Below are 26,039 nucleotides of genomic sequence, written 5' to 3'. Positions count from 1 at the left end.
ATCACCGTCACCCCTGCTCTGCCTCCTGGAATATTCTCTGCTCAGCCTTTCTCCTGGCACTTACTGCTTTGCCCTACCGCATCCCCCCTCTCCCACCCCAACTTCTTCTCTTCTTTCTCAGAGGATTTGGTCGATTTGCCAGCAGGGCCAGTGTCGAGCCCGTCCAGGATGAGAGTAAAGGCAGCGAGCCCTCTGTCCTGCACCGTGTTTATCACGCTTATGGAAGCCGAGACACAGACTGGGGCGGACAGAGGAGGGAAGGGACACCAGTCAAGAGGAGGAAAAGAGGGAATGCAGTGTGCCCTGCTCTGGTTTCTCTGACTGGTTCCTCTTGCTCTCTTTCCTCTGTATCCCATGACCTTGAAGTTTGGTGTAGAGACTTGCATAGACTGAAGTTTAACAATTGTCGTAAGAATATATTACAGGGGAAACTATGCACTTCGTTTCTGAATATCCTGTTCCCAAAATTCTCTTAGCTAATGGATTTGACATCCATTAATACTCCTTGCCCAAATCAGTTTTTTTGAGTTTAGAAAATGGTGGTTTTAAAATTATGTCATTGTGTCCACGTTTATTAGCTGAGCTTTTGTAAAGAGCTTTCCTTCATCAACTGGGTGGATCCTGTAATGGCAGGGTAAACGCTTGCATCTTTTCTCTTTTAACCACCAATTTTCAGATTAGGAAAGTGATGTAATTGTCACCTCCTGTGGTGGGAAACGGTTTTGAGTGCACTCTCTCCTCTCTGTCTTTCTTGTTTAGTGTCACTTTGGACTCTTTGGTTTTTATTTACTCAGTAATTTATAATCAATTACAGACATTATTCTTTGTGAACCTAAGTTTGTTCTTTGTGAAGTCCCCAGTTTGGTCAGTGGGATCCACATCAGGCTGGCTTCTGTGCCATTTTCATAGCCTCTTTTCTTCTCTGAGCCCTCTTTGCATTTGTCTCGGGAAGATTTCTAGATTTTTCTGTGCTTGATGGCACCTCTGATAGAGCTGTGACAAATGTGTATATTAACCTAGGGTGGATTGACATCTTCGTCGTTGATTTATCCTACCCATAAATGTGGAGTGTCTTTCAGTTTGTTCAGAAATACTTTTATGTCTTGTAGGAGTGTATCAGAATTTTCTTCATACTAATTTTGCACATTTCTTAAGATTGTTAGTAAGTATTTCATCTTTGTTATTTCTGATATTATATCTCCTAATTGTTTTGTGATGTCTTTGTGTGGTTTTGGTCTCAGGCCACTGCTGATCTGATAGAATGAGTTGGGAAGTATTCCTAACACTCGAATTTTTTGGAGGATTTTGGGTACAACTGGCAGTATTTCTTAAGTGGTTGGTGGAATTCACCTGTGAAGCCATCAGGGCCTGGAGCTTGCTTCGTGGGAAGGTTTTTAACTACAGTTCCAATTTCTTTTACAGATGTATGGCTATTTAGGTTATGTATTTCTTCTTGTGTGAGCTTTGGTATGTTGCGTCTTTCAAGCAATCTGCCTAAATATTAAATAGGTTAAGATTGATCAGTGGGTTCAGGGATTTTTCAGCCTGCTTCTTCTACTGTAAATTTCTCCATGAATGTTTACCAGATGATGGGTACTTATATCCATCATTTTATTAGAGATTATAAAATGATGATCCCCTAATTCTGTCATTCCTTCTACATCTGTTATTAGCATTCTTTTATAAAGAAGGGTTTTCTATTATCAACTATTTAATTACCACGAAATATAACTAATATAGGAAAGGCATGGTACATGGTTAATTCTTCATTAATTTACAACATAGTGATTAATGCTCTAATAGTCTTTGAAGATAACTTGCAAGTTTTTTTGGGGGGGAGGTATTATGAATTCATGGATTAAAAAAACAGAGGTTATGTTTTTTAGTCCACTTGAAGTCATTATTATTTTTACTGTTACCGTGATGTTCAAATTGTGCTGTCATCTCATCTCATCTCCTGTTCTTTTGATATGAGTGTGGTCATCTTTGGTAACTTGCTTGTGTTCTAACAGGACAAGATACCTCAGGCTCATTTTGTCTGTTTCCTACCCAGACCTGGAGTTGGCCGTTTTCCCTAGGAGCTCTGGTTCCTTTTCGTTCCCACTACACTATGGTATTTAGAGACCATAATCTGCATCCTGGGGATGCACATTACTCTTGGGTTTTCATTTCTTTTAGGGTTTTCAGTAGGCAGAGCTATGAGGTTTGTAGATTTTATAATACGTAGAAATAAATCATACATTCATTTAAATTAAAAATCCTGGGGTTTTTAATTAACCTTTTTTATTATACACTTATATTTCTTTTCTTCTGCTCAAAGTCTTTGTGCCGAACAACATCAAAATATATAATAATTTCAAAAACAGTACTGAAATTATTAGTAATAACCTACTGAATGTTATTTTAATTAAGATTTTCCTTGTGGTTCTTTATGTGTTTAAGATATGTCATGTTAGAAAAAGTTAAGTCACCTAAAATAATTCTGCTGTCTGTGGGTATGCTATCTCTTTGATATACAATTAGAGTGATTTGTTTCAGTTGATTTTTTATTTTTTCAGGATTCCTTTGCTCCTACTTTTACATTTAAAAATTACATACAACATTTATATGGTCCAAAGTTGAAGTTACAAAGCAATGTAGTTCAGAGACATTTACTTCTACTCTTGTCCCTTCACTTCTCTTCCTTTCCTCCCTTCAAAGTTAACCCTTTATATTAGCTAAGGTTTGTTCTTTAAATGTTTCTTTTTGAATACATAATGCTATATATCAATATATTCATATTTGTTCCGTTTTTTTTTAATGAGGCATACTATACTCCCTTTTAAGTTCCTTCCTTTTTCCCAATTAATAATTTATTCTGGAGATTAGTCTTTATTTATTTATTTTTTTAATGGGCATGTTGGTTTGTTTGTTTGTTTATTTATTTATTTATTTTTGGCTGCGTTGGGTCTTTGTTGCTGTGTGCGGGCTTTTCTAGTTGTGGTGAACAGGGGTTACTCTTCGTTGCGGCGCGCGGGCTTCTCATTGCAGTGGCTTCTCGTTGTGGAGCACGGGCTCTAGGCACATGGGTTTCAGTAGTTGTGGCGTGCAGGGTTCAGTAGTTGTGGCTCGTGGGCTCTAGAGCGCAGGCTCAGTAGTTGGGGCGCACGAGCTTAGCTCCTCCGCGGCATGTGGGATCTTCCCAGACCAGGGCTCGAACCCGTGTCCCCTGCATTGGCAGGTGGATTCTTAACCACTGCGCCACCAGGGAAGCCCTGGAGATTAGTCTTTAGAATGAGATACAGATCTTTTTCATTCTCTCTTTTTAAAACATCCATAGGTAGGTAGTTGGTTAATGTCTTTTTCCGTGGTTTCCAGTCTTTGCTGTTACAGGTGGTGGAATAGCGAATATAAAAGGAATAGCCTTGTTCACACATTGCTTCATGTTTTGGCAGCTTGTCTTTGGGAGACTTGCTTAGAAATAGGGTTGTTAGCTCAAAGGGTAAATGCAAATGTAATTTTGAAGAACACTGGCAAATTCCCCTCTTATGAGGGTATTACCAACTTAATGGGAAATTAAGTTAATAAAATACGTTACCACTACATATGTTTGTTCCAGGTTTTTGTTATGTGTTCTTACAAGTTAAGGAAGTTTCTTTCTATTCCTGGATTTGTTGGATTTTTTGAAAAAAATCAGGAATAATTGTGAAATGTTATCAAATACATTTGGGCAACTGTTGATGATATGATTTTTTTTCTCCTTTACACCATTATAGTGAATTTCATTAATGTATCTTCTATTGGTTAACATCCTAGAATCCCTAAGATAAGCTTCTCTTGTCACATGTATGCTTATTTTTAAGGTACTGGTTTCAGTTATTTGGTTTTTAGCATTTTCCATTTAAACTCAGGGTACAGTTTTCCTTTATTTTTTATGTTTTAAATCTGTTTCTGATTCTGTTATAATCAGGCTTTCTACTTGTAATTGAATCAGTTTTAGTATTTATATGATTTTCTAGAAATCATCTGTTTTCTTTAGGTTTATTTTGATCTTTTTCTAGCTTTTTTGAGTTGACTGCTTAGTAATTTTCAGGTTTTCTTGTTTTTCTTCAGTGGTCTTTTCTTTTCCTTTTTTTTTTTTTTTTTTTGCGGTACGCGGGCCTCTCACTGTTGTGGCCTCTCCCGTTGCGGAGCACAGGCTCCGGACGCGCAGGCTCAGCGGCCATGGCTCACGGGCCCAGCCGCTCTGCGGCATGTGGGATCTTCCCGGACCGGGGCACGAACCCGTGTCCCCTGCATCGGCAGGCGGACTCTCAACCACTGCGCCACCAGGGAAGCCCTCTTCAGTGGTCCTTATGCCCAGAATCTTGGACTCTCAGAGTTAGGAAGGACTGGTGAGGTGATCTAGAGAATGACCCCTCCTGGGCTTGAATTTGCTCTGCCTGGAAACAGCCCACCCGCTTTTGTTGAAGGTGTGAAAATTTGGCCTTTCACTGAGCCCAAATTATCTTCTCTGTATTTTAACCCATTTACCTTTATCCTGATATTTAAAATAGAGGATGAAATCTATCCCTTTTCCCGGTATACACTGTCGAGGGGACTGCTGACATGCTCCCTGTCTATACCCAGGGCACAAACTCGTGGGCCTGGGGCTGGTGTTGGCAGAGAACTTGTTCTCTCGCTCTCCAGGGCTCCAGCCCTGCATCCTCAGGCGCCTTTCACTTCCAGCATTTCCTACCTGACACGATCTCTGTTCTCCAGGGGTTGGGTTGAGGTCTGTCTTAGGCAGGTGCTAGGACTTCAGAGGAGAGGATTCCCCTTCTCCTCGTTCTCAGCAAGTATAGCATCATGTTGATGAAGCTTTGTGTGTGTCCCTCATGCCTAAGCTGTGCCCGTGATGATCATGAGGACAGGACGATGGTGACAGAGAACACGGATGGGCACTCATCAGAGGTGCTTGCTGAACGTTTCATATTTATATTAATCTCCACGGCAAGCCTGTGGGCTGGGCACTGTGATCTCTCCCGTGTTGTTAACAGGGCGGCTGGAGTGGACCGTAGGCCAGTTCTTGAGTGACGAGCAGCTGGTGCATGGCGGAGCTCCATCTGCACCCGAGCCTGGCCGCTGTCTCCTCTCCACTGTACTTTGCAGTGATGTGCTTCTAGAGTGGCTCTTCTTGTGTGTTTGACTGTCTTTTCAAGGTGTTGACATTGTACAGGTATCAGGTGGGGCCCTTCTCTGCTGGAGTGCTGACACACCCCTGAGAAGGTGAGATGGTTGTTAGGACGCACAGGAGGCCAGGTAAAGTGAAGGAGGACAGGAAACTTCTGTGGGAATAATTCACCTTCATCTGTTGTTTTCACAGTGAGGAACACTTTCACCCTCTTGACTTCACACAAGACTCAGGTGCTTCCTCTGCGTGTAGTTCTGCGATGAGGGTCAGCAGGGGGCGCCGTTGCCATCAGAGTTGTCACATTTCACCGGAGTACAGACTCCAACGCCTGCTACAGTTTTTGAGAAACTGTCTTGTGGTACCAGGGAGTATATTTAGTAAATTCCAGCGATGTCATTGCAGGAGGGGATGACAGCACTGTACCCCATCAAGGATAAATGTTCTATCATCACATCCCTAGAGCTGGGGGCATCCTCGCCTGGCTCTGAGGAGGCAGCCTATGGGGAGCGGCAGGAAGGAGAGGGGACCAGGCCCATCTGTGTGTCTGGTGCATGCATTGACCGTTGCTGGCGGGATGCAGGGGGTGTGCTGGCGGCGGATGCGCACGTCTCACGCGTGTCGCCTGCCCTCCATGACGGGTGCAGAGAAGCCTGCTGGGCCAGCTCGCAGGCCCTGGGGAGGGTGGCTCCAGGGGCTCCCGGAGGGCTCTGAGGAGGGGCAGGCCAAGGGGGGCCGGGGCCGGCGTAAAGCGACTAGTTGTGGCGCTCAGACGGGTTAATGGGGAGTGGGCCAGACCCAGTCAGGAGGGAGTGGAAAGGTACAACTTTAAATATGACGTAATTGATGGACAGAGCCTGAGTTTGGTCATTTCGTAGGACCGCTTCCAGCATTCCATCTTTAAATAGAAGGTCTGAGGCTGTACCAATTTAGTCCACAAATTCATTACAGTTCTATTAAAACATCCCAAAGGGAATTTATTATGAAACTTGAAAAGTTGACTCTAAAATCCATTTACGAATACACATGAATATGGCATGGTTGATAAAATTTTTGTTTTAAAGTTTTAAGTGTGAGGTAGTGTCATATTTTCTCTGTCCGATGTGTGTTTAGACTACAGAAAAACAAACAATTAAAAAACCCATGTAGCCGCCACACAGTGTAAGAAGTAGACCATTACCCGTAACTCTGAAGCCACCTGCGTGGTTAAACTTTTTTTGTATTGTTAAATGACACAAGGAGAAACGCATAAAACAAATTATCATAAAGCAAACAACTGTGTGACCACCATCCACGTCTTGATTAAATTTTGAAAATTATAAGAGGGCTACTGGTCTTACCAAATGTTAAACACACAGTAAAACTACAGTGACTGAGAAAGCATGGGATCATTGAAGCTGCAGCTGCCCAAGGTACCGTGCACATCTTTTGCAGTTCCAGATTCTCTTGTCAGGTATTCTGATAAATATTGGACTTATAGCAATTTGTAGCTATTTTAATTAGCTGTACCATGATATGTCTATAAATCTGAGCATGCCTTCATCCTTTAGAGGAAATGTATATATTTCTCTAGAGTTTTAGTATAGAATGCATTGTGTAGAATAATTTGCCTACGATGGGCTAAAATGATCTCCAGAAATGACTGTGCAGTCAGTTCATATGCAGGGAATACAGATAATCAAAAGATTCACGCCATGTTTATATTCATACAGAGCAACCGCAGTGAAGCATTCAGAGTGAGTACTGGCCATTTTATGCTCTTTACCTCTTGGTCACAGTATTTTCTCTGAATAAAATATCCCTCTGTTCTATTTTATTAACTCTGTCTCATGTACTGTGCTACGAGGTTCTTTGGATTTTTATTGTTGCAGTTGCAATACATGTTACTAAAATCAAACCAGAAGACCCTAGTTGGTTCTTGGAGCTGGAGTGAGATCCCTGAGACACAGAGCTCACCCTTGGGGGATGAGCACCCTGGGACCCTGCACTTGGCCAGCGCTGTGAGGCCACAGCCAACGCCTCTGGGCTGTGAATTCCCACACTTGTCTGGTGGGCTCAGCTCCCACGTGGTGACACCACGCCCGCTGTACTGTTCACCTTGTCTGCCTTTCAGGTCAGAGCAGGCTCCGTGCTGGCGGCTCTGCCTGGTCCTCCAGTTTGCCAGTGCAGAGCTCGAGCTCTAGACATTATCCTCCTCAGTCAGACGCTGTCCAGGGAGAGGATGTCCTACCTCTCAGCGCTGCTGACGGTGAATACAGAGAATCCAGGTCCTTTCTTATTTCCCTAAAGGTTTCTTTGACTGCTTCTCCTTGGAACTTTGTCATATTCCTCCCCCCAAGGACCTGGGATGTTTTCTCTTTGTATTTTCATGTGTTCTGTCACTTTGACGAGTCATGGCTGCATTAAGAATTTTCTTAAAAGGAACAGTATTACCTTTTTTTTCAAAGGAAGGTTCATGATTCCTGAGCCTGTCCGTGTTTGCTACCTGCTTCTTTGGGTATTGCCACTAAAATTAAGCTAAAAGGATGTTTAAGTGAAGACATATTTTGTTACCTGAATTGGATTTATAAGAGAAATAATTTGTAAATGGAAACTTGAAGTAAGCTTCTTAAAGTGCATTGTGGGTTTTCCTGTGCACACTATGATTTCTGTTCTTTTGCAAATGTGGGTAGGCTGTTGGCATTGGGTCCCCAAGACCCAGTGGATCTGCTGGGAGGTTCAGTGATCCGCTGGGAGGACTCACAGGTCTCAAGGTATGGTTTTATTAATGGCTAAGATTTATTACTGCCCGAGGGTACAGAGCAAAGTCAGTGGGGGGGAAAAGCCTCAAGGGGTGAAGTCTAGGGGAAGGAGGTACAGGCTTCCAAGGGTCCCCTCCCAGGATGTGCGGTCACACAGGAGTCGTGAGAACACCTGCGTAATGCTGCCTACCCGAGAAGTGTGTTGGAGACTCAGCACCCAGGGTTCTTTTTGGGGCTGGTTACATGGGCACCTGCTGCCTGGCTCACCCAAACTCCAGACTCCCAGGTGGAAAGGTGCTCAGCAGGAACCACATTGTTGGTACAGACTGTTCAGGCAGGTGACCCACTCTTGTCAGCGAGGGATGGCGGGGTGGGGGCACTCCTGGAATCCATCCCCCGGACACCAGCCAAGGGCCAGCCTCGCAGGCAGGCCTTGCTGAGAATAGAGGGTCTCAGGATGAGAATGGGTGCAGCCCAGTGGAAGAGCAGACGGGAAGTAGTCCAGCTGTGTCTTTGAAGTGTTAATAGAGCTTGAAAAAGAGCATGATGAGCAGTGCAAAGTATGAAAGAATGCATATTTTTTGATCTTTGTATCAGGCTAATTATTACCAATTTTCAGGAGCTGAGGGAAAAGGTTTCGCATAGTACAGCAGGTTGTAGTCTTTTTATCAGTATTGAGAGGGAGAGTGATGGTAAAGAAGCAAAGGGAAAGAATTTTCTTTTTTTTTACATCTTTATTGGAGTATAATTGCTTTACAATGGTGTGTTAGTTTCTGCTTTATGACAAAGTGAATCAGCTATACATATACCTATATCCCCCTATCTCTTGAGTTTCCCTCCCACCCTCCCTATCTCACTCCTCTAGGTGGTCACAAAGCACTGAACTGATCTGCCTGTGCTCTGCGGCTGCTTCCCACTAGCTATGTATTTTACGTTTGGTAGTGGGAAAGAATTTTTAAGTAACAAGGTATGCTGCTTCTGTCACTTATTTGAGTTGTTATAAAAATGCATTTAAAAACTAATGTCTTTTTCTTATTATGGGATTTGAAAATTCTGAATATATGGACACTTCTAAAGAAGCAAATGAAAGTCACCCAAGGACAACTCTTGTTTATATTTTGGTCCATTTTCAAATCTGTAGCTGTATTTATATTTGTGGACCACATTGTGTGAACAGCGCTTGCTTTTTCCCCATGTCACTAAGTAGTACTCTTTGGAAAAATTAGGTTTTGAAAAGTTGTGTGACAACCCATTGTTTGGTTTTATCAGGATTTATTGACCCAGTCTCCTTCTGTTGGGCATTTAGGTCTCCATTTTCATGATTATAGCACTATTATCATGAGCATTAATTTGAAAAATATTTGATGATTTGAGAGGTGCAAATGACATCTGATTGTTTTAAATTTGCAAATGTTGAATGTTAGGTTGGCTATTTAAAAAAGCCTGTTGACTGTAGCAGAAGTTTATGGCTACTGTAGCAGCTATCTGGTAGGCTATTTCAGGGGCGTCTTCGTAGGATCCAGATTCCGGAGTACCTGTCACAAGTGTGTGATGGTGCAGTAGCATGAGAACCTTCCACGTAAGGTTCCCTGAGGACTAAAGTGAGGAAGTGAGAGGAAGTAAGGAGTGCTTCCAGGAGGTGGGCATGTGCTAGTGTTGTCTTGTTTTTACATTTCTCTCCTGATTGAATTTCCATCTGTTTGTGTTTGATTGGTTCCATTGTTTTAAATGTTTACAAGATTTATACGAGTTATATTTGCTGCGAGTGTTTTCTCCATTTTGTCTTTTGCCTTTTAATTTGGTATATGTTGCTTTGGATCCTTCCCAAGTTTTTAATTGTATGTAATCAGTCCTTTCTTCCTTGTTTCTTCCGAAATTTTTTCACGTAGAAAGTACTCACTTGCCAAGATCAGGCGAATATTCACCTTTGTTTCCTTTACATCATTTCTCTTCATTTTTTAAACCCACACTTCCTTTTGATTAACATAAAGATTACACGCAGCCTGCAGGTTCCTGTGCCCTTCGCGCTTCGGGCTCTTTCTCTCTGCTGAGGATTGGCACCCCTTCTCCCTGTATCTCCACCAGGCAGGAAGGCAGTTCAAGCTTTACTTGTGAACTGTGTTATGAAAATGTGTCCCTCCCCCGATGTAACATTTCTTACTACTGAACATTCATCCAGCATTTCTCAGTTATTTCCATCCACTTATTCTTTTAGATATAATTAATAGTCACCTGGCCAGATGTTAAATGTCTTATTTGGATTTTGATCAGATTTGTATTGAATGTGGACATTAATTTGAAAGGAATTGATGTGTTTTTATTTAGGGTTTTGGACTATCTCTCCATTTCTTTAAGTTTTCTTCTCTGCCCTTAGGAGAAATGTTTTCTTATGTAGGTCCTTCACCTTTCTCAACTCATTTTTGTGCTGCCATTGTGAAGGAATATGTTTAGATTATGTTTCCATTATCTGTTGTTAGATTTGTTCTATCTCCTATAGAGATTCTGCAATATGCTTTTCATTAAAGTACTGATTAAATGATAAATATTCAGTGCCTTATTCTGTAAGACAAAATAGAAAATATTGAGGGGTTTGAAAGAAGTCATGGACCTGAGAACTTATTTTTATTCTATGAATAAAGTAGGGTTGTTCAACTTTTGAGCAGCAGACACTGGTTAGCCCAGATAACCTCTCTTTAAGAAATTCTACTTTTAAAGTTTTTAGTGTTTGTTTAAGATACTTTTCATACATAGCATGTTATCCCATTTTTATTTTTGTGATTCCAAAAATAGATACTTTTTTGTTCCCTGTTTTGTTCCCTTGATACTAATTACTTTCTATGTTTCTAGGTCAGATTATCCTCTCTAAGCATTTGTGATAACGGGAAGGCATTAGAAATAGTACAGTACTTTCTAGGTGGTGATTATCTAGAAAAAGTAGAACAGATAATTCTTCAGAGCATCTTCATCAGTGGTTGTTAGTACATTTTTTCCTGCTTTGTACTTCTGGTGACTCATTATGAAAAATCAGCATTACAGATTCTGTTCACAGAGCAGGAGAACGCTGATCTCCATATGTTTTATGTCAGTGCTCGCAGGGAGTCAGTGGTCCTTGCCCTGAAGCAGAAGAGGCCATGTGATTTGTGGGACCCCGTGCAAAATGAAACCGCGGTGCTCCTCGGTAGAAAATTATTAAGTTCAAAATGCTGACAGCAGCACATTAAACCAGGAGGGGTCCCTTGTATCCACACAGGTTGTGGCCCCTGAAGCCAGCCCCGGCGGTAACATGGGACCTGTGAGGAGGCGCCTCAAACCTTTATGTGATGAGCCCTCTTCCTCCTCTTTTGCATTTCCGGACTCTTGACTCTGTTTGAGAGTCTAACTTCGTGAATGCCCGGCAGTTCCTTGCAGGAAGTCACAAACGCATGTCCACTGGGGCTGTCAGACTTCAACTCATCCCTTGTTGCTACTCAGAAATCTTCTAATCAGCTCTTGTTAGTCCTGCCTTGTATTTCGCAGAAAGGCTGTTTAAACACAGTCACTCATCTTCCTCGTTCTCAAGGCTCACGACCCGCCGTGCTGAGACTGATCGTCCTCCCTCACCTGCCAGCACATCTCCACGGTGTCACTGTCTGTCTGTAGGCTTGATTTTTCCTGTTTCAGAGAAAAAGATGTCTCACTGTCTTGCCAAAAGATTTTCCAGTTTCCATTCCTAAATATACCTGCTCCTGCCTGTTCCGGGACCTTTATTTAGCCCTTGGTCTCTTATCTGTTCATTATTTCAAACCAGTTTTCCATCAGCTCCTCTTCCACTTACAAATGTATTCATGTTTTCTGATTCGAAAATTATTTTAAAAGAAAACAACACTTCTGTATAGATGGGAAAGTTATTTTTTGTTTGAAAGCTACCTAGAACCTAATTTTCTACCTAGAAAACTTCACCTAAAGCTGGCTTAGCAAGAAGGATTCATGTTGAAAAACCCAGGGTAGGTCTTCTTCCCAGTGCAGTTTGCCGGGTGGGCTTGTTGCGTGTCAGTGGGACTGGATGTGTCCAGCAGCCTTCTGTCCCTCCTTCTCGCTCCCATTCTGACGACTCTTTTTTTTTTTTTTTTGCGGTACGCGGGCCTCTCACTGTTGTGGCCTCTCCCGTTGCGGAGCACAGGCTCCGGACGCGCAGGCTCAGCGGCCATGGCTCACGGGCCCAGCCGCTCCGCGGCACGTGGGATCTTCCCGGACCGGGGCATGAACCCGTGTCCCCTGCATCGGCAGGCGGACTCTCAACCACTGCGCCACCAGGGAAGCCCAGTATACCAGAATTTGCTCACCAGTTTTCCTGTTGATAGAGAGGGAGTTAGGGTTGTTTTTGTTTTGGGCTGTTATGAATAAAGCTGCTATAGATTTCTTGTGCAAGTCTTTTTTGTGAACATATGTTTTCATTTCTCTTGGCTAAATACCTAGGACTGGGAAGTCGAATTAGAGCAGGTTTAATTATGGATTAAAAGTTGCCAGTCTTTTTTTTTTTATGTATAAGAAATTTTTATGTACTAGAAATTGCCAAACTTCTTTTTTTTAGAGTTGTTGTACCATTTTACACTCCATCATCTGTGTGTGAGTGTTCTGGCTGCTCCGTATCCTGGGCAACCGTTGATGTTATTAGTCTTTTAAATTTTAGCTCACCTGGTGTATGGTAGTCGTAGTTTCTCCCTAATGGCCAGTAGTGCTGAGTACTTTTCCACGTGCTTATTGTTCATTTGCATATCTTTTTTTGAAGTGTCTTTAATCCTTTTGTGGTGTTTTCTTTTTTTTTTTAAATCAGTATTTGTTTCTTTATTTCTCAACCATAGAAGCTCTTTATATATTCTGGATAAGAGTCCTTTGTCAGATATATGTTTTGAAAATATTTTTTTCCAGTCTATGGCTTGCTTATTCATTTTCTTAGTGGTATCTTTTAGTGATCAGAAGTTTCTCACTTTGATGAAATCTAATTTATTATTTTCTTGTTTTATGGTATTTTCTTTTTTCTGTCTTAAAAACTTTTCCTACTCCAGGTTATGGAGATGTTCTTTCTTCCAGCTGGATTATGGTTTTAGCTTTTACATTTAGGTCTGTGATCCATCCCTAATTTAATTTTTGTGTGAAGTATGAGGTAAGGGTGAGGTTCATGTTATTTTCCCGTATGAATAGCAAGTTGTTATTGCACCATTTGTGAAAAGGCTTTCTTTTCTCATTGAATTATTTTGATGTCTTCATCAAAAATCAGTTGCTTGTAAAAGTGTTGGTCTATTTCTGGACCTGTCTGTTCTATATTGTTGATCTATTTGTGTATCTTTGTAGTAATACCACACTGTCTTGATTGCTTTAGCTCTATAGTAAGTCTTGAAGTCATTTATTTTTCTTTTTCTCAAGATTCTGTGGCTGTTTTAGGTCTTTAGCATTTCCATGTGAATCAGCCTGTCACATCTTATTATTTATTTGTAAATTATTTATTAAATACCTGCTGAGATTATGATTTGGATTGTATTAAGTCTATATATCAATTTGGGTAAATGGATGTCTTAACGGTGTTGAGTCTTGCATTCCATGAACATGGTACATCTTTCTCCTTGGCAGTGGGCTTGGCTCTTCAGAGGGAGTATTATGGTTGAGGTAATACGTTAAGGTGCTTAGCAACCTTAGTCTGGCATTTATAACAATTCACCCTGTAATGTTAATGTTTACTACTTGTTCCACTAATCACAAAGCTTTATAAAGTGCTCTCTATTTGTGTCTCATTTTGCTTGGCTTGGAGCTTGACCATGGTCATACCTCTAGCAAATGCCTGGGCAGGTTTGGAACGAGCTCCTTACGACTCTGAAGTCCGTGCTTGTGCATGCATGTCGCGGGAAGCCAAGAGCGGGGAGCCTTGCATTGTATTTCTCTGCGTTTTGAGGATGGCCTTACGTATTGGTAGGTTAAAGTTAGAGTCCCCAACAGCAGACTTTATTCTGAACGGTTTAAGCAGCACAGGAATGCATAAGGACGCAGCGGCTCACACACAGCCTCTCTGGAAGAGCTAGACTCTGCGCTGGTATGCGTGTGACACACTGTGGCTTCTCTTGTGAAAACATCGCCCTGTCACACCTAGTAGTCGACCCCAGAGTGCTGCCCGTGCCTGCTCTGCGAGGACTTGGGCCTCTGCCCCTGCGTCTGTCAGAGGCGTTTTCCCTTCTCTACCTGCTCCCACGGCTCACTCTGACCCAGGCGAGCAGGAGCGTGTCTCAGGGAAGGAGCCAGGCCACTCACGACCTGGTTACGGGAGGGCTGGGAACGGGAGGTAGTGAGCATGGGCAAATCAGCAACAGTTTGGGGAGCCATAAACGGTCCCCCAGCGCATCTGTCTGTGCATTCTTAGATTTTTCTCTATTGGCAGTAAAATGAAAACAAAACTCCATGAGAATCTAGATCTACGTTATACATTCTCAGCTAGTATTGAAACCAATAGGTGATCGTGTGTCTGTTTTAATCTGCTGTAACATGGACTCCAGACGCAGAACAGGTCTGGGTCACGTTTCTGCTGCTGACCACCGCGTGGCCTCGGGCAGGGAAGGCACTGCTCAGATCTTGGCGCGTAGCTTTCTCACCTGTGAGCTCAGAGAATTGTAGTGTCTAATTAATAGTACTATTCTAAGGTATTCTTTTAAGCTGCTATACACAAAGTATGTAACATATGCTTGGTGTACAGTAAATACTCAAAAACATGACCTATTTTATTTGCATACACCTTCACATATGCATTCTGTGTGCAGATCGCTTACATGTACAGAGAGCTTCACCTTGTTCTGTCTTAGAGAAGCAAGCAGTTACACAGGGCCAGTGGGAAGAGCTCTGACCTTTTAAGATACCACAGTGTTCTAGCTGTTCTGCAGGGAGGATGTCTGGTGATAACAGAGTAGCAACAGTCCTCGCTTCCTACAGAGATTTCATGTTTATCAACTCAGACAATTGCCGTTGAGCTGTTATTGGCTGCTGTACCTTGGGGTCCACTTTCTGCCGTGTCTTGAGGACAAGCCGGCAGTCCTGCGCGTGGCTGTGTGGTGACCAAGGGCAGAGCAGAGCCACATCTGCTGTTCAGGATGTCATTGCTTCGCCTCCTCCGAGGCCTCGCTTGAGAAGCTGCACGGTTCTCGCTGAGCACTCAGCAGCAGAGGAGGGCATGTGGGCAGCCTCTGTCCTTGGACCAGACTGGCTAACAGGCCCTCCAGGGCTGGAGCTGCGCCGCCTCGCGGGGCTCCCGCCCAGAGCTCGTGTCCTGGTCCTGATCTTTTGGCGGCACTTCCGTGAGGACACCGTCTAGAGTTTCTAGAATGGGGCTCTGGCTCCCAGGGCAGCTTGGTTCTGGTTTTATTTTGTCCCATGAAATGAGCAGCATGGGGTCGGAGAGCATGTGCCTTTCTCTGCTCTCCTTTCTCTGCTCTGCCCGTGACTCACATCTCACCCTTGATCAGGTGTTGCCTCTGAAGAAAGCTTGCGTGCGAGTGAAGGCCTGTGACCTCGTCACGGGTGATGCTCCCCTTTGCAGGACGCATTAAAGTGGGTGCACGGGGCTCAGCCGTCCTGTAGGCCCCCGGGCGTGCGTGCACCTGGGCCGTGACAGCCCTGGGTGGCGAGGCTGCTCCCGGGCAGCTCTGCGTTGGTCCAGGGAGGGCAGGGCTCTGGTCTCAGCTCTTGGTCAGCATGTGGTGGGATTTCTGCTTGTTCATACGGTCCTGCGAAGACATGCGCTGGGCTCCTTCCCTGACCGCTTTCCACGTTCACTGGCTCTCACCCCTCCTTTCTCTGTACGTCTCTCCCCTCCCTCACATTTAATGCCCTTTTTCTGTGCAGTTTCCGGCCTCTGTTTTCTTAAGTTCCACGGCTCTGGTTTCCCATTTTCCTAGCGGTTTGTTTAATCAAATCAGTGGAACCCTTGCCTCGTAGCTGTCTCCCCATCGGTGACAGGGTGCTGTCCTGTTCACCCCAGGCATCTCCCCGTCTCACCATTGAGACAAGCTCATTTCAGGAATGCAAGTGGATATAGTAGTGCCCTCGCCTCAGCCAGATGCCCCAGTCAGCTGTGTCAGGGTCTCCTTCCACCCCTGAACCCAGTACTTAGCTCCACGAGGCTTCCTTTATAGAGCAGCAGATCCGAGGGATCTTGACTTGTTGTCCTGCATTGGTTGGCATATAGTAATTTTAAAAATCTTTGATCTTTTCAGGATACATTGAAAATGAATATATGAAGCTCAGTGTGATAAGTTTTAAAAATAGCACCGAACACCTACCTCTTATTGGAAAAGTTGGCCTTTCTTGGAAAACTAATATTTTTGATGGCTGTATAAAGGTAATTTTTTTTTCTTAAAGTACCTGGTTTCTGTATAATAAATGTGTCTGTTGATGTATATGTATGGTACTGCTTTGAAAGTGCTAGATTTATTGTTCTGGTGTCTGAAGCTTTGTGCACGTCCTCTTAGCCAGTGGCGATCAGTTGATTGATTTATCCAACGTGTATTGAGGGCCTTTCGTTTTCCACGGGGCGTGGTGGAGTTGGTGCGTGGGTGGCGCGCAGTGCGTTGCTGAGCAGTGTTGATTGCAGCCTCTGTTCCCTCCAAGTCCTTCTGGCTGTTCGTTTTGCGGAGAAAGAGTGGAGCCGTAGGTTGGACCAGGCAAGTAGCATTTACTCAGAAACATCTTAATTACTTCTCAATTACATCTTAGGACGCCAATTTAAAGTTTATTGCAGTTATAAGTTCCAGCATACAGATTTTTCCTTGAACAGTTAAATCAGTTTTTACCTCTATCACAAACCAGCCACACGGAGGGGAGGGAGGATGTGGTGGCTGGGGACTGGCGGGGGGGCGGCGAGGAGGGTTCTCACGCAGTCTCGCTTCTCCTGTGATCCCTGTGCCCGTGGGTGCCCTGGTTGTCACTCCTCTCCATCTGTGTGTTGTGGGATGAACAGGATTTCCACAGGATGCATCTGCTGTGGATGCAGAGGGCCCCAGTTAAGCTGGCTTAATTCTGCCTACAAGCATGGATGCCTTGTGACAGTGACTAGGGGTGATGGCTGAGGCCAAGAGCAGCGTTGTTGTTGAGCGTGAAAAGCAAGCACTTCAGCATCATTAAGGATTCTCTCTTGATCCACTTGCTATTTGATATACTGAGATGTTTTATTCTGTTTATTTGTGAGCAGTTGTTTAAACCTTGGTAAAGATTTATCACATACAAAGGAATATTATTTCATGTCTTCAAGAGCACAGACCTGACTTTTTAAAGGGGGTTTAGATGAATCTTACAAAAACGCGTGCTAAAATGTTGAAGTCACAATGGACCTTGAGGACCTAGAAAGGCAAAATGTCAACATGGCAGACTTAAAGGGTCAGCATAATATAACAAGAATATAATTTGTTTTGTGTTCCTTGGTAATCGAGAAGCAGATACTCAGTTCCCACTGTGGGGTGGGAAGGGAAGCGTTGTAATCGTACAGGAAACAAAGCTTTATCCCAGCTCTGACCATTGGAAAGGGGGTCTCTGCGTTTGTTGGTGCCGGTTGCTGCGCGTGGGCGCAGCAGTTCAGTGATGGCCAGAGCTGACGGGGCCGCCCTCCCTACCTCCCCGCCACACCCCGTGCCGAGGACTGTCACATGCTTGTCACATGCTGTTCCCGCTTCCTGTAATTTTGTTCTCTTTCCTCTTCTCCCTCCTCTTTCACTTAATCCTTCATGACGAGGCTCCATCTACATTTATTAAGTCAGGTCTAATTGGCCATTTTATCCTTACACTTACGAACATCTGTGTTTATTTTGTAGAGTTGCTCTGTAATGGACTTAACTCTTTTGGAAGAATATGGGAAACCCTTCTGGTGTTTCAGTTCCCCGGTGTGCATGAGACCTTCTCCCGGGCCCTCTGACGGCCCTGCTTTCTTGGGGGAGACGTACCGTGTGGACTACGCAGACGCGGAGGGAAGGGTGCACTTGGAGCTGGTGTGGATCGAGGAGACGGGAGAGTACTTTATCGTCAGCCTGGCGCTCTACCTGCGGGTGGCAAAGATAAACCACTGGTTTGGGACCAAATACTGAGCGTTAGCAGTAGGCGGCAAATTATTGTTGCTGTTTGTTTCTTTTGGACTGACTGGTTTTGTTCTTGGTGTTCGTTGCAAGTTAAAATAAAGCAGTAGTCTGTTCGATGTCCTCTTATTTCACACTAGAAATCATGATTTCTGAGTCATTTTAAAGTTAAGGTTAGAAGATTAAGTTAAATTTTAAAACCGTGAAAATAGCACATCACAGTGGAAATTCATGTAAAAGAAAAAGAAAAAAGATATTTGCTTCTCTTCTGCACTTACACTTTAAAAAAACAAGAAAACGGATCAGACTGAAAACAGATCAGTATTCTCTTGAGGGTGTGTGTGTGCGCGTGTGCGTGTGTGTAGGGTTTTTTCTTTATTGGTTAGAGCCCCAAATAAAGAAATACATTTCAGTGTGAACTTCATGGTATTCATTAAAATTAGAAAGTGCTGTGTTCATGGCATTTAGCAGCCACATTAGTGTTCAATTAAGCAAAGTAAAATAGACAAGTGACCTGCTTCACAAGGAAAGATGCACCTGTAACCATCAGAGGAAGTTGTTACCCCTTAGAAGAGCGAAGCGGGATGCACATGCAGTTCAGACACCCAGCTCTGCATCAGTGGGACAGGGAGGGAAGGACACTCCCTCTGCAGAAGTGCTTTAGGAGGATCGGTAGACACCTGGGGTTCAAATGGAGGTAACATTCACCTCATCACGTTTTTCAGGGATCTGGTTCTAAATTTGTTTGAGATTGTATCGATTACCTTTTTCTACCATATTTTTATCTCCCACTTAAAGTTGTTCTCAGAAGTGATCGTTGAAATGCCGTGTTGCTCCCACAGGGGCATACATGATTAAACTCCTCCCCCCTCTATCTCTCTTCTTCTCTTATTGAAATATCAGTTTTCTCTTGAGAGGTGTTTGTGTGTAGAATAAAGAGCTTGAAGACAGCAATAAAAGAAAAGGTTCTCAACCAAAGAAACGGGAGAGTAAAAAGGATCCCTGCTCTGACGCCATCCTCACCCTCCCGCCGTCCTAGGTCTTGGGCTGCAGATGTTGGGGAGGGAGAAATTTGAGATCCGTGTCAGACACTGAGAGCACGGGGCGATGCTACTTCGTGGTCTTGCCAACGAGGGGCTGTGGAGCCCCTGCCCCACCTGAGTGGCGTTTGGGGGGTGGAGAGGCAGTGGTTTGAGCCGTGAGCTCAAGATGAAGGTAGAAGAGGACAGGATGCCCCGAGAGGCAGGTGGCAGAAGCCATGCGTCACCAGCAGGACTGAACTGGAAACAACCACAGAATAGTGTGGGGTGAGTCCTTGGACTCACTGGGTTAGATGGTGGCGGGACTAGATGTCCTAGAAAATGGTAGTAGAAGTGAGGTAGCCCTGGAGAAAGAGTGCTGCTCTCTTTATCCCCGGTTGAATGGTATTTAGATGGAACGGGAGCCGGGTAATTCACGTTGGCAATACCGTGGGGAAACCCGTAGGCGGGGGCTTACAACACTTGTCTGCATCCCAGTCGGCTGGTCCAGGTAATGCAATGCCAGGCTCGTAATCCATCCTCAGTAGCTGTTTGTTACATCCATGGAAACTACTATAAGGGATATACCAGCAGCTGTGGGAGCGTGCAGGAAGCAGAGATTGATGGGGGTGGGAGCCCTTCCCATCTGAGCTAACTTCTGAAGGAAAGTTTATCGGGCGGTGTTGGGGGAGGGGTGAACGAGGTAGTCACCATCATGGCGCCTCGCCAAAGCCGTGCGTGCACACCACATGTCACCAAGTGATGCTGGAGGACTCACCCTGGCCCCCACTTGCCCTTTCACGCGTCTGGGATAATGTTCAGCTTTGTAAAACTGTTATTTGTCTTCATATTTCTAAATGATAATCTGTGGCTGTTTCTGGATTGGTCAATTTGGGCGTATATTGACTTACAGTAGATAAAATATCTCTCTTTTACACCAGCTGCTTCCCCTCTTGCATCATACCAGATAATTCCTGCAGTTGAAAATACGTTGTTGTGGTTTGTTGCTGACTATAATATTGTTCCCAGGGATGCTTCTCTCTTTTACAACATTTTATTTTTCTTGGATTAGTAATTGCCTTCTTTTTCTACTTACATGGTTTTCAACGAACCTAAAATTTTCCTTAAAGATCTGTCCAGTCTTTCATATGTTGGTCAGTGTTTCAGTGTTCCCCCCCAAATGCTTAAACATGTCAAATAATCTCTCAATTCTACTACTTCTTCCCCCCCAGGCTCATCCCCTGAGATCTGCCTCTGTTTGCTTTAATCTAAACTTCTCTCTAGCCCTACTGGACAGCCCACATCCTGGGAAGTTTCCTGTGTGAATCCTGCCTTATGGAAAGTTGTCTTCATTCTTGATTTAAAGTTGACCCTTGAACAGTGCCTGTGTGGACCCTCTACATAGTTGAAAATCTGAGTATAACGTGAGGTCAGCCCTCCATATCTGAGCTTCCTCAGTATGAGCTGATTCAACCAACCTCAGACTGGAGTGCAGTCGATTTACTGTTGAAAAAAATCCAAGTATAAGTGGATGTGCACAGTTCAAATCAATGTTGTTCAGAGGTCAGCGGTATATCCTTTCTTCAGTGGCATGCGTTCTCCTATCAGTCTCTAAGAAAGTGGCACAAGAGATGCATTTGGGATCCATGAATTTCTGAGAACGCCTGTTAGATAGTTTCATTGGGTACAAATTGTAGCAGGAAGAATATTTTCTCTTAGAACCTGGAGGACATTTTGTCGTGAGCATTTATCCTGTGGTTGTCCTTGACATATATGACGCCATTTTGGTTGGTCTTCCTTTGCATGTGCTCTGTTCTTTTTCTCTTCTCTCTGGAAGCTTTTGGAATTTATGCTCGGTACCTTGGAGTGGGTCTTTATCCTTCATTATGGGTCATTTTAATCTAAGAATTTGTGTACTTCAGCTATGGGTTAAAAAAAATCTGTCAGTATTTTCTCTTGTATTTTTCTGTGACTTTTATTAATCAACTATAATCCTTTCTGGGTGGATCCTGTGAAGTCTCTTATTTTTTCCATCTTCTGTCTCTTAGTCCTTTGTTGTGCTTTCTGTAATAGTGTCTCAGTTTTATTTTTCAACCCTTTTAGCTAATTTTCTTTTTTACTTTGATGACCAGGATTTTACATTATACAAATATTTTTCTAGCTCCATATAAAACATTCTGTACCTGCTTCATAAATGCAGTCTCTTCTCTAAGGCAGGGGTTGGCAGACTTTTTCTGTAAAGGGACCAATGGTAGTTTCGGCTTTTGTGGAACGTACGGTGTCTGTTGCACCTGCTCCGCTGTGCCGTCGAGCATGAAATCAGTTGCGGACAGTACACAAGTGAAGGGCCCGTGTTTCACAAAACCTTGATTCACCAACCAGGCTGAATTTGGCCTTCAGGCGGCAGTTTGCAACCCTGCACACCAGTCTCTGGGGTTATCAATTTTAGTTTTCAAAAAAGTTTTCATCTTCACCATTTGGCAAAACTACAGCAAGAATCATCAGTGCTAAGTTAGTGGGTGAAAGTGTGATGAGAAACAGGATACTGATGTAGTCTCAGAGTATCTTGCCCCAAGATACGTACTGTTAACAAAGGAGAGGACAGTCAGTCCACAGTGGAGGGACCCGGAAAGGCTACATCCCAACCCAGTTTCCTGTCGGCCCGTGCTTCCCCCTCTCCGGTTCCCGTTCGCTGTGGTGGGGTGCCGTGCCCTGAGGAAACGCTCTCCGTTCTGCCGGGGCCCCAGCGCCTCATGCCTCATGCGCCCCTGCTCCTGCGTGTGCAGCCTCTGCACCCCGCCTGGGCCATGTGGGTCCCGCACCCCGCCTGCTGCAGGAATGGACGTGGGGGAAGGTGGGATTTCTCAAGGGTTAACATACTGACACTGTGTTAGTTCTGCATGTCGTGAATGTCCACAGATTCTGCTCAGTATAAATAAGTTAGCCCTGTTGGGGTCTGGCCATCTTAGTATTATATGTATTGAAATTACGGTATCAGGCACGAAATAAAAGCATTTGCTAATCATAGTCCTTTGTCAGGAAGCCTCTTTGTCTGCAAGGCGAGAGGACTTATGCTGGGATATCTTAAATACAAAGGATCCAGGAGCAGGGCTCGTTGAGTTGAATCAATTCAAGAAGAGTAACGGGTGCAAACCCTTCCTTATGCAGTTGGCAAAGGAAACAAGTGTGAGTTACACACAGAGAAACGTGCCTACCACTAGTGTGCAGTCAGAGAGACATACTTTTATTTGAAGTATACTCCACATGTAAAATCTTGTCGGATTTAAAATCAGACCAAAGATCTGACTGGCCTTTGCAAAGATGATTTTTATACGTGACTTGATAGTTGTCTATTATTTTTATTAACATCTCCTTATAAGTCTAATGGTTATAACTGCTGCAGAAAGAAAATGTTCACACGGGAAGGTCACTCTGTGCAAAATGTTTTTCCAGTGTTTATAGTGTAAAGAAATGTGCTTTTAAAAAACTGCATGCAGAAGTGTTGGTCTTACACACCGGGTGTATTTTGTACGTGGAATAATATGGCATCCAGCTTCAGCACAGGGCGTCTTTTGTGGTCTCCTGAGGTTTCAAGGAGTAACACGTGGATTTTCTATGAGCTCCCGCTAGGCAAGCCCTGGGCTGCAGACGCCACTGGGGCTGAAAGCCATGCTCACTGAGCACAGCAGGGTAGGACTCAGCACGAGGTGGGGTGGAGCGGGTGGGTGGTAGGATGCCCAGAGGAGCGAGGGGCTGCTGTGGAGTAACATAGTAAGGCATGGTCAGGAGCGGCTCTGCGATGCGTGTCCCACTGCTGGGAGGTTGGGAAAAGGAAGGGCTGGTCTGGGGCCACAGTGGGCTAAGAGGCCAGCTGTAGACAGTGATGGGCCCTTCAGCGGAGCAAGAGAAGCCGGCTGCTCAGGCGGGGACTCGGACTCACACACGTATCATTTCAGGTGCACGTAAAATGCCGCTTTGTCCCTGAAAATGACACACAGGATGAGTGCGTCCTCTGAGAAATGTGTAGAAATTGGGATTTGCTTCGGAAGGTGGGATTTTAGAGTCTTCCCGAACTGGCTCAGCCTCAGCCCGGACTGCTGACCTTAGTTAAGCCTCTCACTTCACTTTCCAGCCTGTCACGGGATACAGTGAACTCCAGGAACTGCACCAAAGGCAAATGTGTGTTTGCTGATTGACATACAGTCATGTGACTGAGTCACAGTGAAATGGGTGTAAGACACACATTCATTTTTATGTGTCTGCTTCAGAAAAGTGTCCACGGACTTGAGATGAGACACCTGTGATCTCTCACCGACTTAATGCTGCCTGCGGAGAAAGCGAGCAATTCACCATGATGAATAATAACAACTTCCGTTTACAAAAACTGGGAGCTTATCGTGTGCCAGGCACTGTGCAACAAGCTTTACCGGGACCTTTTGAGGGAAACCCTGTGGGGTAGATGGTACGATAGTGACATCATCCAGTGAGGAGCGAGGCTCAGAGGTTAAACACCCAGAGGTGCACAAAGCCAGGACCTGCCTGTGTCTGAAGCCGGTGGCCTCACTTGTGCCCCATCCGCGGACTGTGTTCTGCCGTGTGCCCCGCTGCTCCGGGAGGTATAAGCACCATCGGGGACATCTAACACTGAGGAAATGCCGTCAGGTAGACAGCATCACGTAAATAAGTACGTGCAGTGAGGCCAGTCCTGCCCGGCAGGGACACAGCTGTTCAAAGGGGTTACGCCTTCACCCAGCGAAACCGGCACGCACCCATGTGAACGCTAAGACTAACCCAGTCACTCTGAAGAAGCCAAGGAGCAGGGCCTGCTCTCCCACGAGGAAGGCTCGGCGTAAAGCCAGGAAGTATGAGGGTGCCCCTTGGTGCAAGGAAAGAAGGGACAGACGGAGCAGAAGGCAGAGCCTTCCCAGACTCTGTCAGAAACAGACGCACACAGACACGTGTTGATGGTAAAGGTGGCATCAGGGCAGAGGAGGAGAGGGGACTTTAATGGCTGACGCTGGGACAACTAGGTGGCAGTCTGGAGGAAAGAAAAGGAACCCACCCACGCCGTGCCCAGAAACACATTCCCGCTAGACTGTAGACCTAAGTGTGAAGAGCAAAATAAGAAAGCCTCTGGGAGACAGTATGGGCATCCTACAACTCAAGAGCAAAAAGCAGACAAACAACCCCACATTACTTGCTTTAAAAAATGGGTGGAAGCCTTGTTAGACATTTCTCCAAAGAAGAGATACAGATGGCCAACAGGTATGTGAAAAGGTGCTCAACCCGACTCATCAGGGAAATGCACGTGAGAACAACAATGAGATGTCATCTCACACCTGTTAGGGTGGCTACCATCAAAAACCCCCAAAGACAGCTAGTGTTGGTGAGGGTGTGGAGAAACCGGAACCCTCGTGCACTGTTGGTGGCAATGTAATATGGTGCAGCCGCTATGGAGAACAGCATGGCGGTTCCTCAAAAAATTAAAAATAGAACTACCATGTGATCCAGCAATCCCACTTCCGGGTATATAGCCTAAGGAATTGAAATCAGCATCTCAGAGAGGTTTCTGCATCCCCACGTTCACTGCAGCTCTATCCACAATAGACAAGCTATGGAAACAATCTGAATATCCCCCAACAGATGAATGGTGAAGAATACATGGTGTATACGTACAATGAAATGCTATTCAGTCTAAGACAGGAAGGAAATCCTGCCGCATAGGGCTGAACCTTGAGGACATTATGCTCAGTGAAATAAGCCAGTCGCAGAAGGACAAATACTGGATGATTCCACTTACTTGAGGCACCTAAGATAGTGAAGCTCACAGGAGCAGAGAGTAGAATGGGGGCTGCCAGGGGCTGGGGGAGAGGGGAATGGGGAGTTGCTGTCCAGTGGGTGTAAAGTTCCAGTTATCAATACACCAGATGAATGAGTTCCAGAGCTCGGCTGTACAGCATGGTGCCCATAGCTAACAAACAATACTGTATTACGTACTTAAAAATGTATTAAGGAGGTAGATCTTAGATTAAGCGTTCTTACCACTATTTAAAAAAGACGGTTTGGGCAGTATTTCCACGTGCCGGCATCCCTGGTGGGCACTCAACTCGGGCACCATTTTTAACTCTTTTAGAAACATGACCCTCATTGTCTCAGAAACATACTCCCTCTTTTTTTTTTTTTTAAACAATCCTGACTCGTGTTTGTGTTCTTTATTTTTAATTAATTAATTTTTTGGTTGCTGCGCGGCATGCGGGATCCTAGTTCCCCGTTCCCCGACCAGGGATGGAACCCATACCCTCTGCAGTGGAAGCGCAGAGTCTTAACCACTGGACCGCCAGGGAGGTCTTAACATACTCCCTCTTCTGATAACTCGTGCTGATATTCTTCCCTGTGCTGTGTCAACACCGGCCTCTAAGTCCGACAGAGATGCACAGAGGAAGTCTGATCCCACCTGGTCCTACCTCTGTTGTTTTTACTGGGAAGCTGAAGCAGGTCTCAAAGCATTAGCTGAGGAAGCCTGAGGAGTAATCTAAGTTACTAAGGGGTTTCAGTCAGTCATGGATGATTACCCCTATGAGAAAAAAGAGAAGTCTATTTATGTAATGTATGCATAAATAAAGCAGAGTGTCTGGACTCGACCATTTTAGCTGCAGTGATATTTTGATTACATACAATTATTAGGGAAATTTAGACTTGGTGGAAATCGTAAACCCAAAATAAGACTGATGGTAGCTAAATCATCACCTGAGAACATTAGACTTGGAAGTAATAATGAGCATGTAAGAAAATGCTTAGTGACGAAAAACTGTTAATTTGATAGGCACCCCCCAAAATCAGTGCATTAAATCTGTGCTGTGAAACATACATGGAAAGGGATTGGTCCTGATGAAAATGAAAATATGCACACAGTTTACTTGTGTGCTCTAGAAAGCTGGTCAAAGGATTATGTTGACTTATTGGCATTTAATCTTGCTAAATTCTAAGGAAAATGTTTTTATTGATAAACAGAGTCTAAACAGCCTCAGGGTCAAAATGATGGGGTTAAAAC

General features: G+C 44.4%; 1 protein-coding gene across 7 annotated transcripts in view; it reads left to right on the top strand.

Annotated features, from left to right (window-relative positions):
- The window catches only part of FBXO15 (F-box protein 15), a 210,535-nt gene that overhangs the window by 22,483 nt on the left and 162,013 nt on the right, over window positions 1-26,039 (top strand). For 4 of the 7 annotated variants that reach the window (XM_089895321.1, XM_089895319.1, XM_022559991.2 and 1 more), the window contains 2 exons: window positions 16,122-16,246; window positions 17,712-26,039. The exon at window positions 17,712-26,039 is cut by the window's right edge and continues 21,124 nt beyond it. The exons of 1 other annotated variant lie outside the window; for it this stretch is intronic. In XM_089895321.1, the coding sequence (XP_089751447.1) occupies window positions 16,122-16,246; window positions 17,712-17,981 (395 nt within the window). In that variant the 3' untranslated portion in view covers window positions 17,982-26,039. The remainder of the gene's footprint in view (window positions 1-16,121; window positions 16,247-17,711) is intronic. 2 more of the 7 variants (XM_089895316.1, XM_089895317.1) reach the window with 1 other exon arrangement.

Source organism: Delphinapterus leucas, chromosome 14, assembly GCF_059928025.1.
Source record: "Delphinapterus leucas isolate spDelLeu-1000000601 "Yukka" chromosome 14, BTC_Dleu_Yukka2, whole genome shotgun sequence".
NCBI classification, from domain to species: domain Eukaryota; kingdom Metazoa; phylum Chordata; class Mammalia; order Artiodactyla; family Monodontidae; genus Delphinapterus; species Delphinapterus leucas.
This window is presented reverse-complemented; position numbering and strand designations above follow the sequence as displayed.